The following is a 16,222-nucleotide window of genomic DNA, read 5'->3' on the forward strand; positions in this document are numbered from 1 at the left end:
CATTTCAAATGCGATTCAAAATAGAATGGATACAGTCGGGGAAAAATTAAATTATAATTTCATGAGAGCGGTCTTACTTTTAATCTGACTTGGTTCAGACTTCGTCGATATCCATATGAATTTCTCCGTTATTTAATTCAACGGGGGAAAAGATAATACGTTTTATTCCACTTCGTTTCTTTTTAACAATTACGTACGCGAGTGTACTCGTTATATAAAGTAAGTTTGAAGTGTTTGAAAAACTAGCTGTTGGAGCTACACTTGCGTGGAAACTACTTAGTTAAGGGAAAAAGGTGCTAAGTATTGCGAGTGAGTTTGCGTTACTTTTTTAATAACCTAAGTCTTATTTTTTAGTTGAACTTGAGCTTCAAGTGGCTTCTCTATCACTGGAAATGGACCAGTATTTAATAAAAGTGCATGGAGCGTGACATTTAACTATGGAACGAGTTAACAACACGTTATGATAAGAAATTACTGATTTTTTGTGTCAAGGACAAATATAGGTCCAAACCTTGCTTCAGACTTTCTGGTAATAAGAAGACATAGGCTCACTACTCAGTATTTTATGATTATGCCTCTTTTCAACACTCCGATGCTTTCAGAGTTATTTCCAGCAGACCCTAGTTTTATTTATAGCGATACTACGCCTGTCGTTTATTTTATGCTTATTGAATAAAAAACACATTGAGATACGCCGACATGATCTCATGTCATCGTGAATTCACTTACTTAAAATATATTAACTGAAGCAAAAAAGAGTATTAATTTTTCAAAAAAATATTGCTACGGACTCTCAATTTTTGTAAAAATTCGCAGCTCGTGTGAAATTCCTGGACACAGCTGTAAAAACCACACTATAAAAAATGCAGTTCGCGGTAGCCACTTTTGTACGTTAATATATAAACTTTTTATTCTATATACCATACATTCTGAAAAGGAAAGACAGAGAGGACATTTTATTCAAGATTTTTCTTCTCTAGGTTAATTCTGTAGTAATGTTACTTCAGTAGCCTACATGCTGTTTATATGAGATGATACACAATGAACTAAGGTTAGCTTTAACTTACTTTCAAGCTGAAATTTTGTTGATTTCACAGAACAGCTTTATTGGCGAGCAGCTTAGTTTCAAACTAGAACAAACTATGCATTTGTTATTATATGTATAAGGGGATTAACAGAGTCATGCATAGATTCTAGAACTCGGTTTATTGCAACTTTGTAGCGTCAAACAAATCAAGGTAAATCTGTGATTACGTCAAACTCTTCATAATATAACAACTTACTTTCAAAGTAACATAATAATTCCCTATTATCGGCATACATGTTATACTTGTATGAATACATACGTTTAATTTGACGGAACAGGACACCCTTGTCGCGGTTCGGTGAATGCTTCCGTTCACAATTGTTCATTGTCTGCTCGTCTTATGTCTCACTGAGTTACCGAATGTACCGAATCTGAAAGGGATGCACTCATGTGTGTAGAACGGCGTCTCGCTCATTTCTAACGTGCATGACTGACATTGTACAAAAAATACCGAAGTCAAAGTTTGTATCAACTGCGGTTTCCCAGGAATGGTTTGTCAGTATGCATCTGATTTTTTTTTTATTGTACGTTACAGAATACTAGCACTTTTTTAAAACAGCTAAATTTTAACAGTACAGTGGAAGTCACACGACTCATAAAATATGAGACTGGTGCCTGATTATAACATAAATAGCAGATTCCAAAATAACAAAGCAATTCTCGGAAAATCATTATGCTCGAAAGCCATGACGTTGACGTCCAGCTCCCGGCGTTTTACCTTATTAACTTATTTAAAGAGCTGAATAAATAGGAGTTTAAAAATATAATTCTGAAAATACGGGGCAACAGTTTTAATCACAGATTACCATTGTAATGTGTGAGAGTAGCCCAGTTTACACAGTTTATCTAACTATGGTTTCAACTAGCATTATCGACATTACCGAAAGTCGTCCTCTTAAAATGCTATTTGCGGATTTACACAAATACACATTACAACTTTTTATCAAACCTACGTCCTTTCGGCGCAATTGCAATGATATGGACGACCACTTAAGTAGTTACATCATAATGTTGCTAAATAGGTAGAAAATCAGTTTTTACATGAAACATCCCTGCATCATGAATGGTAAACATTTTTTTTTTGTAGTTTCGGTAGCGACATTTTCTACAGTCGATACGGGTATTCAGAGTATATTTCTATTTAAAATGTACCTCAAAATTAGTTCCTATGACACCCGCTAGGAGCGCTGATCAGGCTTACCTCAACAAAATTTTCCGATAACTACTCAGCCCTCAATGGTTTTACTTTCTTTCCTGCATAATGGCACTCGTAACGACCTCGGAACAATGGTGGTAATAATTGTGGCGCACATTTTCCACTGCACCGAGCCCAAATCACCACGAACTGTTGCAACTTGCTTAATTGTTATTGCACTTTTGAATATTTCTGTTATCTAACTACTATGTAAAACAAACTATTGTTACTGGATTGTTTCACGTTTCGAAGTTTTCAAAAAGCCTTATCACTTGTTTTGTTGGTTTCTGTAGAGTTAAGTTTTGTAAGTTATTGGCGACTCTAAAAAAAGCATTGTGATATAGTCATTTACATTTAAAAAAGAAATCGTGTGTTTTTATAATGGACTCTACTTATGTTCCTACTAGTTTTTTTTTTTTAGAAAAATAATTGAATGTGCTGCCTCATGGATTCACAGCATGACGATAGTTACTTAGCTTGTACATAATTGACATATGAAAACAATTAAAATATATTTCATTTACAGACATTCGGGTCAAAGTACAATCATATACCTATAGGCAGAACAAGATTTAATATGTGTGTCTATTCATACATTTGTCTGTGTTCGTGCTAATTGGATTTACAATGAGTAACGATTGCTCGATGACGAAGCAAATACAATAAACATTTCTCATATTCTATACAAATATGCACTTAACAACCTTTTACCCGTCTCTCTAATTATTTTCTATTAGCAAATTGTATTGTTTTGTATTCAAATTGATAAATATAACCAAAACAGAACCTAAAATACATTGATTCCCACGTCATAAAAATCGTCATCAATCATTTTTCTAACCGTAAATAGCTCTTTCCCGGTCTATGTTTGTATTATTTAGATTAATAAAGGCCTTTGAGAGTCAGAATTTAGACAAGGACAGAATTTTCTTGAAATAAATCGAATGGAATTATACCTACGTGAGTTTTGCAGTAACCAGCAACCAAGTCCTAGTACTAAATCAGAACAATTACGTAGGTAATTAAAAATTGACGCGTCACAGGCCTAGTGCCTGTGACGCGTCAATTTTTCGTTTCGAACTATTTAGATGAAGTTGTTCGAAACTACCCTGTACTACGTTGTCGCTAATTAAGCCCGGTTTGGTGGTATCGCCTACATTGCCGGTCCAACCGCGGTTTCACGGTTCGCAAAGCAACCTTTTACCTATAAAGGATGGCTTGTATATCTACCTGTGGTTTACGTTTTCAATTATCTTGTCTTTTTATGTGTATTTGTAATTAAGTTTGGTTAGTTTCGTGGTGGAGGGTTGTGGGCTGTAAGGAAATGATTTCAAGCATTTAAGTTTTAAATAGTAAGATCCGGTTTAACCACTACAATTTATCAGTCAGTTTTTTAAACGGAATTGCAGAATTTCATTTTCATTTTATTACCTACTGTGACTATTTAAGTGACTTACTGTAGATGACGTATCTATAAGTTCAATACAAAGTCCCAGTAATTTCCTATCACCAAATGTTGAAATTACTATAAACCTCTATTTTTTAATAGTGGTTGTTTTGTAGTGTTTATTATAAACAATATAGCGTATTAATTAAATGGAATATAATAACCCTATATCCATTATATTTGTATAAGCTTTAACGTTACAATAATTTTATTAAATTTGAATAAAATCGCGATAATGCAATTATCATAATAATTGTAGCAGTCGTAACTGACATGCAATGACTTTAATAGCAATAGTCACGCAATAATTACTTTCAATATGACCTTACATTGCATAGTACATACTAAACGAAATCGATTTACTTTAAAACCTAGTTAAATTAAATAAAAAACCTTACTAATATCGATCATTTTTGAAACATTAAAGCAGTCGTAAAGGGCCTCTACGTGTTGTCTTGGTCCCACGCGTGCCTTCCAAATGTCCGGGACTCTGTAGCCCCAAGATATTGTAAGACTTACGTCATCATCATTGGCCTGTGTCCATCTATTGCAGATGATTCAGGTAGCGTCACATAGAGGGATATTTGTAATGAGGGAACATCTTTGTTCGTGACTTAAAAGACTTACGTAATAGTAACCAAAATAAAGATAAACACAACTACTGATTTTGTAATTCACTAAACACATAATACCAAGTAGTACCCAGTTATTACTAAATCACTACCTTAATATCAGTTTGTTCAAGACGTTTAATTCTACCTGTTGTTTATTTGTAAACGGTGTACTTTTGTCTATAACTTGATTTGGATACAATACTCTACTATTAGGCAAAGTAACAATCAATGTGTTTTAATAATACGCCTGATTCATCCAACATTTGATGTCTCAATAACACAACACGTACAACTGTACATGAAAAATTCAGTTCCTTTCCTTCGTTAGTTAGAAATGATATTTGTAGAATCAATTTAGGCCCAATGTCCCTCAAAGTACACACTACACATGTTTGCACAAAATTAAGAAGGTTCTATACCTACGTATTGAGCCCAGAATTGTCGCTGATTTTCTCCGCGGCTGGTTATTGTCAAAGTTAGTTGGGTGTGTTCAGACTTCAAGTTTGTTCAGTTTACGTTTCGCATAGCGAATACTAAAATGCGGTCGGCCAAAACTTCGTAAATTAAGGAATCGTTTGGGAAAAAACTAGTGAAACTACTATTTTAAAGTCCCATTCAGTAGACGACGGTATGAATAAGAAGTGGTGGGTAATTAAAAGCGATATGTCTCGTTGACTCGCTCCGGATTTTTCTATTTGTTTATTTGCTTTCGTATTCAAAGTATAATGGAAATGTAAACGATACGCCCGTTAAGTTTGATTAATTACTTTATTGTGTAGTTATTTATTGATTGAGGTTGTTATTGTTTCTATTCTAATTATGTTCTAAGATATAAGTCATCATTATTTTCCTGTGTCCATCCATTGCAGATGATTCACAAATACACCGTATTGAATCATCTTAGTTATAATACATAATCAAGTTAAGTCAACACTGTCATAAAGGCCGAGGTAAAATTCATAAAACTATTGCGACTGCTTCACACCATGCGTCTTTGCCAACAACGTCCGTATACGGTGTGTTGTTAAAAGAAAATTTTGAATAAGATATTATTTGATGGACTGTAAAACCTAAATATTTTCCAATCTTTTGAGAATATACTCCAGTGAATAAAGCTTGGCAAAACTTCGGTATTTTTCTTGTTGGTTTCCTTGCAAGCAAAAAAGATTACTTTGGACCTAAGTCTTTGACTGTGATAGACGAAACTGGTCCGTCTTTCAACTTCTTTGCTACATCGATTGAGATCTTGCAGAGTTTTTGACCGAGTTTCTGATCTCTGTGGGCACGAAGAGTCGCGAGGAACATTATTTTAAGGCTGCAGTCGAGGTTGAGTCTGGAAAAATAAATTAAAAAGATGGAATTAAATCAAGTAGGTACTAAAAAAAAAAAGTAGGTACATTAATAAACATTTTTTTAGGGGCTTACAAAAACTATATTTAGAATCAAATATGCAAAACACATAGTAACAATAGCTATCTAATCGAACGGTAAAAAAAAATTGCGTTATAAAAACTAAAATCTTATCAATGATTACAATAAAATAATTCTAGATATAAGAAAATCAAGATAGAAAGCAGCAAACCTATTTGGATTTTTAAGTGTCATGCAGCAAAAAAAACAATTTCATTACTGTGTGCCTGCCATTAAATTGACCAATATAAAAAAACATTAATATTTACGTGTTTTTTAAAACGTCGCTTGATACTGTAGTCATTGCTCAGTATCCAAACATATTGACATTAAAGAGCAAGCCGTGAGTTTCTAGCCGTTTCTTCTCACGAGCAACCAGCTTTTTCGAATTGGACAAAAAATACAATATATGACTATTACAAACACTTCCCAACTAGCACACAAGCTGCTTATACAGTCGTTATACAGCCTGATAGTTGCATAAGAGTCGTTCAAATGCTGTACAATTCTCTATAAGTTGTATACTAGCTATTTAAAAAACCCTTTAACAGCTAGGCGGGATAGTAGCTGTTTAGTAGGAAACTAATGACTTATAGTGATATATGAGCATGTAATTGCATCGCTAGACAGCCTAGGGAAGTATAACTGAGTTAATGGAATCTTCTATAACACCGTTAACTGTATAAGGGGACTTTAGGAGATAAAGGAGTTTAAACGGAGTTATGCGTTGCGCTTATAGCGCTCAAGAGCGTAAATAAGCTTTTTGTAATGCCTTAGGTTCTATAACAGATTTTTTTAGGGCTAGTGTATTACTCATCTATAAAAGAGTTGCGTAGGTCTTTAATAGCGCCTTGAGCGTTATATCAGATATTTATATGGCTTCTGTACGGCAAATAGATGTATAAGGTATCATTCGAAACATTTTTACAGCCATGGGGATTACAGAATTATGTTAAGCACCTAAAGCGCTATAACCGAGTAATATAGCTTTATACTAAAGCTTAAAATTATTATCATAATATATTTACATAGGTGCAGTGGTGGTTCAGTCTGTCAATAAATAAAATAAATAAAATAGATAAAATAAATAAAATAAATAAAATAAATAAAATAAATAAAATAAATAAAATAAATAAAATAAATAAAATAAATAAAATAAATAAAATAAATAAAATAAATAAAATAAATAAAATAAATAAAATAAATAAAATAAATAAAATAAATAAAATAAATAAAATAAATAAAATAAATAAAATAAATAAAATAAATAAAATAAATAAAATAAATAAAATAAATAAAATAAATAAAATAAATAAAATAAATAAAATAAATAAAATAAATAAAATAAATAAAATAAATAAAATAAATAAAATAAATAAAATAAATAAAACAAATAAAATAAATAAAATAAATAAAAAAAAAAAAAAAAAAAAAAAAAAAAAAAAAAAAAAAAAATTCAAACTATTTTAATATTCAACGACTGACCCCTAAAAGTACGAGTAAAATGCTGGTGTGCGACCAAAACAATTATATTGAAGCACTCCTATGCCACAACTGCAGAACCTTGAGGTCTACAACAGCAAACACTAGAGCCTTTGTACAGCTTAAGCCGCTAGAGCAGATGTAACCAACTCTGAGAGCTGCTTGATCGAGACGCCATTACAGCATTTGGTAAACACATTTTTTGAGGTTATTACGATCTTTTGAAGATCATATAAATCTATAGCCTGGTAACGTTAACATAATTAAAATCATTTTTTATTACCTATAACCCTAATTAAACTATCTGTAACCCTCAAAGTCTTATTTATGTTCAAAATACAATTTCCAAATCCACATATCTATATAATTTTTGCATTTAAAACTGAATATTTTGAGGGCGCATGAAAATATTGACGATAATATACATATATATTGACAGCAAACTGGCACTCGCACTTTCATATCACGTACACAAAGAAATAAAAGCGACAGACTACTTGTTATTTTCATAATCCAATCCGTAAAAATAAAATGTCTCCTCATTTGTCACTGATGATTCATTTTAATACAATATATTTAGTTTACACCATAATAAACCGACCATATTACTAATTTAGAGCGTTAGCATTTATAACCGTTACACAGTAGCGCTAAAATAAGGTAAAGGTGGTATAATCGCGCTGCAAGAGCTTTTTCGAACGCTCGTGGCGCTAACCACCTCTGTACAACAGCTGGTAAGCGCCACGAAGCTGCGAAAAAGCTCTTGTAGCGCGATTATACCACCTTTATCTTATTTTAGCGCTCCTGTACAACTACTATACTACGTACTATTATAATTACTATTTACGACCACTGTAGATCCAATGTCGAGCTATAAGCTGGACAGTATGGGCCTATTTGACGCTACAAGAGATCTGTAGCCGCTTATAGAACCACTATACTTCTTACTAAGGAGCCTAAGGCGTTATAAAAATCCTTTAACCGGCCATTGTGCAGCTTGTTATAGCGCTTGTGTGCTAGTTGGGTTTGTTCGAAGTTTATATCCAAACTAGCTGACCCGCGTAACTTCGCTAGCGTCACATAAGAGAGAATGCGTCATAATTTTCCCCGTTTTTGTAACATTTCTCGTGGCTACTCCGCTCCTATTAGTCGTAGCGTAATGATATATAGCCTATAGCCTTCCTCAATAAATAGGCTATCTAACACTGAAAGAATTTTTCAAATCGGATCAGTAGTTCCTGAGATTAGCGCGTTCAAACAAACAAACTCTTGAGCTTTATAATATTAGTATAGATTATAGTCTTACTTCTCAAAGAAATTGCACCTTCCGTCGATATCCGCCATAAATTCTAACACTGCACGTGACTCTGCTTGTGTGCAACGTTCTTCAGCGAATATTTAAAAAAACGGCTTTTCATTTGATTCCTTTGCTGCCACCTGAAACAATAAAGCAAGTAATAAACCTGATACAAAATTAAACCTACGTAAAAATAAAATTGAGTCACTTACACCATGATCATTAATTCGTTTCCTAACATAGTAATTACTAAAAAACTAACAGCCGAGTATGTAGACAGATTTAATACTAAATAGTGCTCTAGCTTGCTTAAACCGCAAAGATAAAATGAGTGCGAACCCTCATGCTATAATAAACGAAACGCCACATACCTGTAATTTATTAAAAGCAACTGCAACAACTTCTCCTGTTTCGAGATGAACAGCGACAAGTGATACACCATCCAGAGCCGTAGCTGCCGCTAGTTCTAATATTTCTTCAACTGCTTTCTCATTCTTGCTTATTGCGACCGCAGTACACACATTTTCATCGCGGAACAAGGATTCTTTTAATACCTACAAAATAATTTATTTTACCGCACTATACCTAAGGATATCATTATTTGTAGTTCCTTCTGTCAATTACTAGACCAGAACAAAGTTCGACGCTGACCATTCGGCCCAATGCGCTTGTTATGTTATTTAAGTCACAAATGATATATCTGCAGAAATAGCGACGTTTAACGCAGAGCCGAATCTTTTGTCAGCGAGCGTTCGGTTCCAAAGTTCGGACTGGTGTGCCACGACAATTAGATCCAACATTATTGTTAAAATCCGTTTATAGTACTTTACTATGTCTGAAGATACAAGCATCATTATTCTTAATAGCATTATAACGACCTCAGAACCAATGACACAGTGTTATATCATTTTAAGTTTACACTCACTCTCAATGCCCCTTGAAGCGTCGCAGCTGACAAGGATTCTATTCTGTACTTTCCTGACAAAAAAAAACAAGAATTAAAAGCTGACTTAAAAGAATCATAAAGAAAGAATATTTCTAGATATAGAGCAACAAACCAACCATCTTCCGTGGTATACCATTCCATTTTCGTCTACACAAGAATAAATCTGAAACTCTTGCAATGTATGAGTTGCAAGTGTGTATGCGTTCAATTTCTTCAATCGAATACAGATATACCTACCCATAATTCATTGACATTAAATCATAAAAGATAAAATCTGCGACCAGTAATCATTATTCTGATCTATCTAATCTTTGTATACTGACGTTTGTTTAAGGATATGCCCAAAGAGTTCTGACCTATATCAACAAATATATAAATTTAACCGATGATAGTCACACTGCTAGGCAAGGCTCTCCTCCCGTAATGAGAGAGCTTTTATGCCTTGAATCCACCACGCTGGCACGCAGGGTTGGGGACTTTGCATACCTTCAAGAACTGTTCTAAAGAACGGGCATATAAGCTTGCATCACGGCGCTTTCCTTCACCGTTGGAACAAGTGATAATTATTTTTATACACACATAACTTCGAAAAGTCATTGGTGTGTTGACTCGGATTCGAATCTGCACCCGCATCCGTGAGTGAAATCTCAACATTTTTTCCTGAGATAAATTTAAAGTTTGGTCTAATAAAGTAACAATTTGCAAAATGACTAGAATTTTCATTAATTTAATAAATCTCAGAAAATTTAAGAAATCGCAATCACATTTCGAATAAATAGAGAAAACTAGTTTCTGAGGTTCAGGTTGGTTCAGCGACAAATTTTCACGATTCAGCTATTTACGCATGAATCAACAAACTATGAAAATTGTATATAATGGCGTTATCTTCATTTTGTATTCAAATTACTTTTCGTTAGTTAATGCGATTAAAGGCTTTAGCAATTAATTAAAAAGTTTTTTAAATATAATTATATCCCTAAATCAATATTTTCTATTACTAAATCCTAGTTTTCCCAATTCAAATACCTTATTTTATTTCAACTGTTTACCTGTCACGGTTCATGAAATACAGCCTGGTGGCGGACAGACAGACAGACAGACAACGAAAAGTGGGTACGGGACCCAAAAAATATTTCCGAATGTTCTACATGGGTATGTGAATAATTTTAGTGTAATCCGATAAACACTCAGTACTCACCTACTTGTCCAATATCGTTATCGGATCAGTTAAACTATTCCTTTCAATATCAAGTTGAAACTATGTAATTAGTTACGTTTCTCAGTCAGTCTAGTTTGTCCTAATTTGGCTCGTGCCTGGAGGGATTCAAAGTTTTAAGTTAGGTTATTTTGCGTAGTTACATTTTAGGACAATGACTACAATGATAATGAAAGATTTTATTATTAATGAATTTATTTAGTTATTGTTTTTGTACTGAGTACTTTCCTATTATATATCAGCTTAACCTTTTCCAAACTATGTTGGAGTCGGCTTCCAGTCTCACCGGATGCAGCTGAATACCAGTGTTTTACGTGGAGCGACTGCCTATCTGACCTCCACAACCCAGTTACCTGGGATTTAACACGATACCCTTCGGTAAGACTAGTTGTCAGACTTTCAAGCTTCTGACTGCTGTTAACGACTGTCAAAGATCTTAAAAAATGACAGCCGGGCCCACAATTTAACGTTCCTTCCGAAACACGGAGGAACTCGATATGTGTTAGATGGTCACCCATCCACAGAACAACCTCGGCAAGCGTGGCTTAGCCTCAAAGATCGATCCGCGCGGCTGTCGTTAACTAAGCCACGAGCTCCTCACTTTTCTATTAACTGCGTATTTTTCTATTATATGGTTCAATTACGGATATGTAAAAACTCAAACTGTCCCTTTGCTAGTGACCGTGTATCTCTATGAATGAGAGATAGGGACCATTGCTCGATCTTCCCAGCAGCCGCTAGCTCAGCGAATTCACATTCCTTCAAGATCTGGAAACCAAAATGTAATAAAAAATAAATGCCTCTTAGAAATTATGCAATGTGTGATATCCTTACCTTAACATATCACCTAAACGCCAGACATTCCTAACGCACAAATATAATCGTTTTAAACGTCACAAAACGTTCCGAAAAAAATCCTTTCTCCATTTACATATTTCACACTTAGTTAATTGACTTTGCTACGACGCATCCAGCCTGGCACGGCGGACATCCGCGTTAACAACCGGCCAAATTGGCTTATACCACCACGGAGAGAAATTTCAACTTTATAGCCAACGAGATAAGGTAGAATTTTGGTTGCAAATTAAATGGACATGAGCACTTTTGTTTCAATTACAATACGTAGAAGGTGTTTTTTCTTTTCTCCAGTTACTAGTGGATTTGCATGCTATTTGTTCAGTTGCATGCAACGTCCTTTGATTTATTTCTGAGAAGAGTCTTTCATTGACTCTGTTGACCCAGCGCAATGAATAATCCCGTCCGACGCTGGCTGAAAACTGTTTAATCTCTGCTGTTTTTATAGAGAGCTTTATGGTACAAGCCATTCCATTCGAGTATAGTTTCTTACAGAGGATATTTATAAATGGGTAGGACTTAGGATTTTAAATCTATTATTTAAATAGTCACTAAAAACATAAATGTAATCGGTAGATTTTCACTGTCAATGTTTTTTCCAAAATAGTACGTACATTTTTTTTTAAAGTAATTTGAGTCTGAAAAAACACCTTGCATGTAAAATCCGCAAAACGTGACGGCCGGCTAGGTGCACTGACGGCCTAACCCCTCCCTCGGTCGGGAGGAGACCCATGCCCAGCAGATGGGAAAGAAACAGGTGAAAAAAAAACTGTGTCTGAATTTTCAAAGTAGTCAAGTTAAAATTCATCACTATTTTCATGTTCATACAAAACTTTGTGACAGTATTATCAACATTTTCAACTTTTCCCATATATTTCCCTCAACACCACACAAAAACGACGTAAAACACACTAAAAACAAGAAATGCTAATATAATATGACTTTATACAGGAAAAACAGCATACAAATGTCGGAAACAATGCAATGTACGACAGAAACCAGTACTATGGGCTATGATTTATCGCTTCGTAATATACATTTATTCTGTTATCCTACACGCCATAAACAAATATCCTCAAGCTCGAATAAATCTTTAATAAAGAGAGGAAAAGATGAATATGACGAAACTTTATTCATAAATATGATAGTGATTTATGTGCCTTGCTTTATTTTGTATGTTTCTTTGTGTATATTATGTTTACTACTATGTATATACGATCAATCTAGGACCCAAATATATTGTATATAGATAGATAAATATTATACTTAAATTGTCATGCCTTTAGGTTTTTAGTTCGCTTTCACGTGTTCGAAAAATCGGTTCATTCGTATCTTATGTCTTGTAAATGATAATTAAGCTAACCATCACATACACAAAGCTATTGTTACGTAGAATTACCAAAATCAGAATGTAATATCAACCAAAACCAAAGTAACGTTAGCGTACAATCATAATAAGCTTGAAATGTAATACAAAAATGAGTTCGCAACCGTAAGTATAAAATAAAATTAATTTGCTAATGTAATCCGAACTTACGGGACAAAAGTAATTATAATAATACCGGATTCGTTAACAGTAGGTACGTTTAAAAACAAAACCGACTTTTCCTACTTACAAAAAGTTTCATTATCGCGAAAATTAACATACTTTTCCGGCCCGTTGAGCTAAAATTCATGAATACAAGACAAAAATTTTAGGCACTCAACAAAAGCACTTACAAAACTCAGAAACTGAATAACAAGTCGTTAATGAGCTGGTTTTCTTTAAAAATGGTGAAAAAACTGAAAACTGTTTTTAAGAAAAGGCTATAACATTATATCTATCCGATGATCTTTGGAACCTGAGTTCTAACTAAGAATACTCATAGTAAGATTAAGGTAAATTGTAGTGTCAAGATTTATGCTTTAACGATTATCAACAGGATAAGCTTTAAGTTAATACGTCACTTTATTTTTACCTTTTCTCATGCTAGAAAAAAACATAACTATAAAAGAATATCTTAAAAAACTGTCCTTTTATGGTTTACAATCCTATAATACTAAAACCCTCAAACTGAAATGGCAGAATAATTCAAAGAAGTGCATAAAACCCCTCCTAATTTATGGAAATCCATCAAAAACATGCGACTTTTTCCCCAGTAAAATACAAGGCGTGAAGACAAATATCATGTTTTTATAGTAGCAGGTAATGATGGAGCATTATAGACCTTTTATTATCGAGTTAGTGAGGCTCACGAGCCGCCCTTCGAGTCCCTCTGACGGTCCCGCGCACAATTTTATTGAATTAGGATAATTTACTGTTTGTCTGATGTCCCCACGCTTTTTTCAACTCTCAGGTTGAATTTTAAACGACATACGATAACGAACGGCTTATTTTTAGCCGTGAGAGTTTTAGGAACAGCCTTTGTTAATAGCTCTGGATATGGATAAAGGTTAGAAGGATTATCCATACTCGCATGTCGAGAGTGGGAGGATAAAAAGAAACTGACGGCATTTTAGGTGGTAGTCGTTTAATAAAACATTATGTAGGCTACTTATTAATAAACATGGGTTTTTATTTTTGTCACTTTGTAACATTCATGTAAAGAAAAGGTTTTAACTACATAATAATTATGTAGACTTAAATAGTCGGTTGATGATATTTTTTTGTGGTTTACAAAGTGTATGTATCTTATAGGGCTGAATTTTCTCAAAGGCGTAGGCTATAATAAGTTTTCAGCCATTACTTTGTCCATTCTATACACATCGAGCTAAATTATCGAGTACCACCCTTTTACCTTCCTTATACAAAGAAAAGAAAATATAGGAAAGCATTATTTTATCAGATTGTACGCTCCCATTTGACACATTTATCCCAAATTATAGGGGGCAATACGGGCAGATGTTATCACGTAATTGATTAGACCTTTTACTTGTATCTCATATTGGGATCTCTTAATGCCTGAGGAGAATTAATATTCGAAATACATTATTTTAGTTACCAACTCATTGTTTTGGCTAAGAATAGAAGCTTATTACTTGCTGTGTTGTTACAGCCACTTATTTAAATAGCTCGGCCACAAGATTGAGTTACTTGCGACCTCTAATAATATATTAAAGGTAGCTTGTGCTTTCGGTTAGTACGTAAGAAAGTTTACAATAAGTGTTATGAACATTGAACAGTGTATTTTTTTTGGTAGATTAATAGAAGGTTTGCGTTGCACGGCTGTTACAATAACATATACTATAATAATAATATAATATCTAGTGCTAGCTGTGCTTCATTTGCCCTGGTATGCATAACGATTGTCCTGGTTTCGTCAAAGCGGACCTCATAAAAAGAAAAACACTACCAACTATAACGACCTCATCAAAAACAATAGTCACAAAAATCGTACTAGTTTTTATCTATATTCTCTCTGAAATCATTATTTACCGGAGGGCGAACTTCAATAAACTTCCCGTCTATCGTATTCAGAGTATGAAACGTATTGAGACAAAAGAATAGTATATGTACAGTCCGACAATAAGTTATGTGCGGCGGAAGCCGATGAGTTAAGGCTGGGTCTGTAAGAATAAAAAATGTAGGATTTGTGTCTTTGTGATGGGAAAATTCCACACACGTCCTGTAAGTTATATACAACTGAATGTGATTTGCATGAAGACGGAAAATAGTGTATTAAATGATAGCGTAGATAGTGCCTATTTAATAACAGACGTATACGGTAACGGATTTTTTTTGTGCCGCCGGGCCTTGTGCCGATATACAAGATTTTTTTTTCATGTCGACTCCGGCACTATGAATTGTCTTTCTCGCTCTCGCTCTTGTGTCGCGAGGACTTTTACAAACATTCAAATAACAGACGCAAAGTACAACCAGACTCAAAACAATTATTTGTGGATCGCACAAATAACTGTCCCGTGTGGAAATTAATCCCACGACGTCCCGACGAATGGTAGCGGCGTGGAGACCTAAACCACTGCGCCATGGAGGCCTTGAATATCGTTTTCTAATACGCCGGCAGCAGATAATTAAATGATGCGACAATTATTTGTGCAGTTTGGGAATTAACGCCTTCGAAACTTTGTTTCCCAAAGCAGCCCATCAAAGTGTTTAAGATAGTAACCACCACCAATATCATGAGCTGTATACGCAATGTCAAACGGATGAACCCCAGAAAAGGACGACTATTGATATTATAATCGAAATGATAGTGACCATAATGATCAATGTCAAGCACGCGACACGAAAGCCACTCGATAAAATCGATAGTTCGTAATCACTTACAAAACAATGTTATGTTATAAAAATAATAAATTTTTTATGTTATAGTTATTACTATTTAGTTGGTAAGTTCTTTATTTCACGCTACACGTCAAACAAAATTTGAAGCGCCGTACCCAGTTGCGCTCACCGGTCAGTAAAAGATCTGGATGGGTGACCGCGTAGTGGTATTTGAACTGAGCGTCTACGTGCTTCGCATGGCACGTAAAAGTCCCTGTTGTTTTTCATAACGATAACAATCGGTAAGCCACGTCAAAGGCCGTCGGGCGGCTTGAACATCTTTGACACTAGGTTGACCACTAATTATACGATAAAGAAGTAGAAAGCCCAAAAATTTCTTAAGTAGAAAAATAATGTTTACAACTTTTTGTACAAATTAAAAACTTGGCAAATTAAAAACAAACACATT

The 16,222-nt window shown here is 34.2% G+C and overlaps 1 protein-coding gene across 1 annotated transcript; it reads right to left on the reverse strand.

Annotated features, from left to right (window-relative positions):
* Nucleotides 1-5,293: 5,293 nt before the first annotated feature.
* On the reverse strand, nt 5,294-10,785 carry LOC142978430 (uncharacterized). The gene is made up of 5 exons (XM_076122884.1): nt 10,677-10,785; nt 9,458-9,510; nt 8,904-9,086; nt 8,542-8,672; nt 5,294-5,676 (listed from the first exon to the last, which is right to left on the reverse strand). The coding sequence occupies exons 4-5, from the start codon at nt 8,577-8,579 to the stop codon at nt 5,511-5,513; spliced, it is 204 nt and encodes a 67-aa protein (XP_075978999.1). The 5' UTR covers nt 8,580-8,672; nt 8,904-9,086; nt 9,458-9,510; nt 10,677-10,785; the 3' UTR covers nt 5,294-5,510.
* Between the last annotated feature and the right edge of the window lie 5,437 nt (nt 10,786-16,222).

The sequence above is a fragment of the Anticarsia gemmatalis genome, chromosome 14, assembly GCF_050436995.1.
Source record: "Anticarsia gemmatalis isolate Benzon Research Colony breed Stoneville strain chromosome 14, ilAntGemm2 primary, whole genome shotgun sequence".
Taxonomy (NCBI): Eukaryota; Metazoa; Arthropoda; class Insecta; order Lepidoptera; family Erebidae; genus Anticarsia; species Anticarsia gemmatalis.

Bases quoted from the DNA above. Each gene is read 5' to 3' on its own strand.
- LOC142978430 (XM_076122884.1), bottom strand. From the start codon at position 8,579: ATGGCGGATATCGACGGAAGGTGCAATTTCTTTGAGAA. The intron at 5,677-8,541 runs GTAAGACTATAA...TTATTTTTCCAG, and splicing joins AGGTGCAATTTCTTTGAGAA to ACTCAACCTCGACTGCAGCC.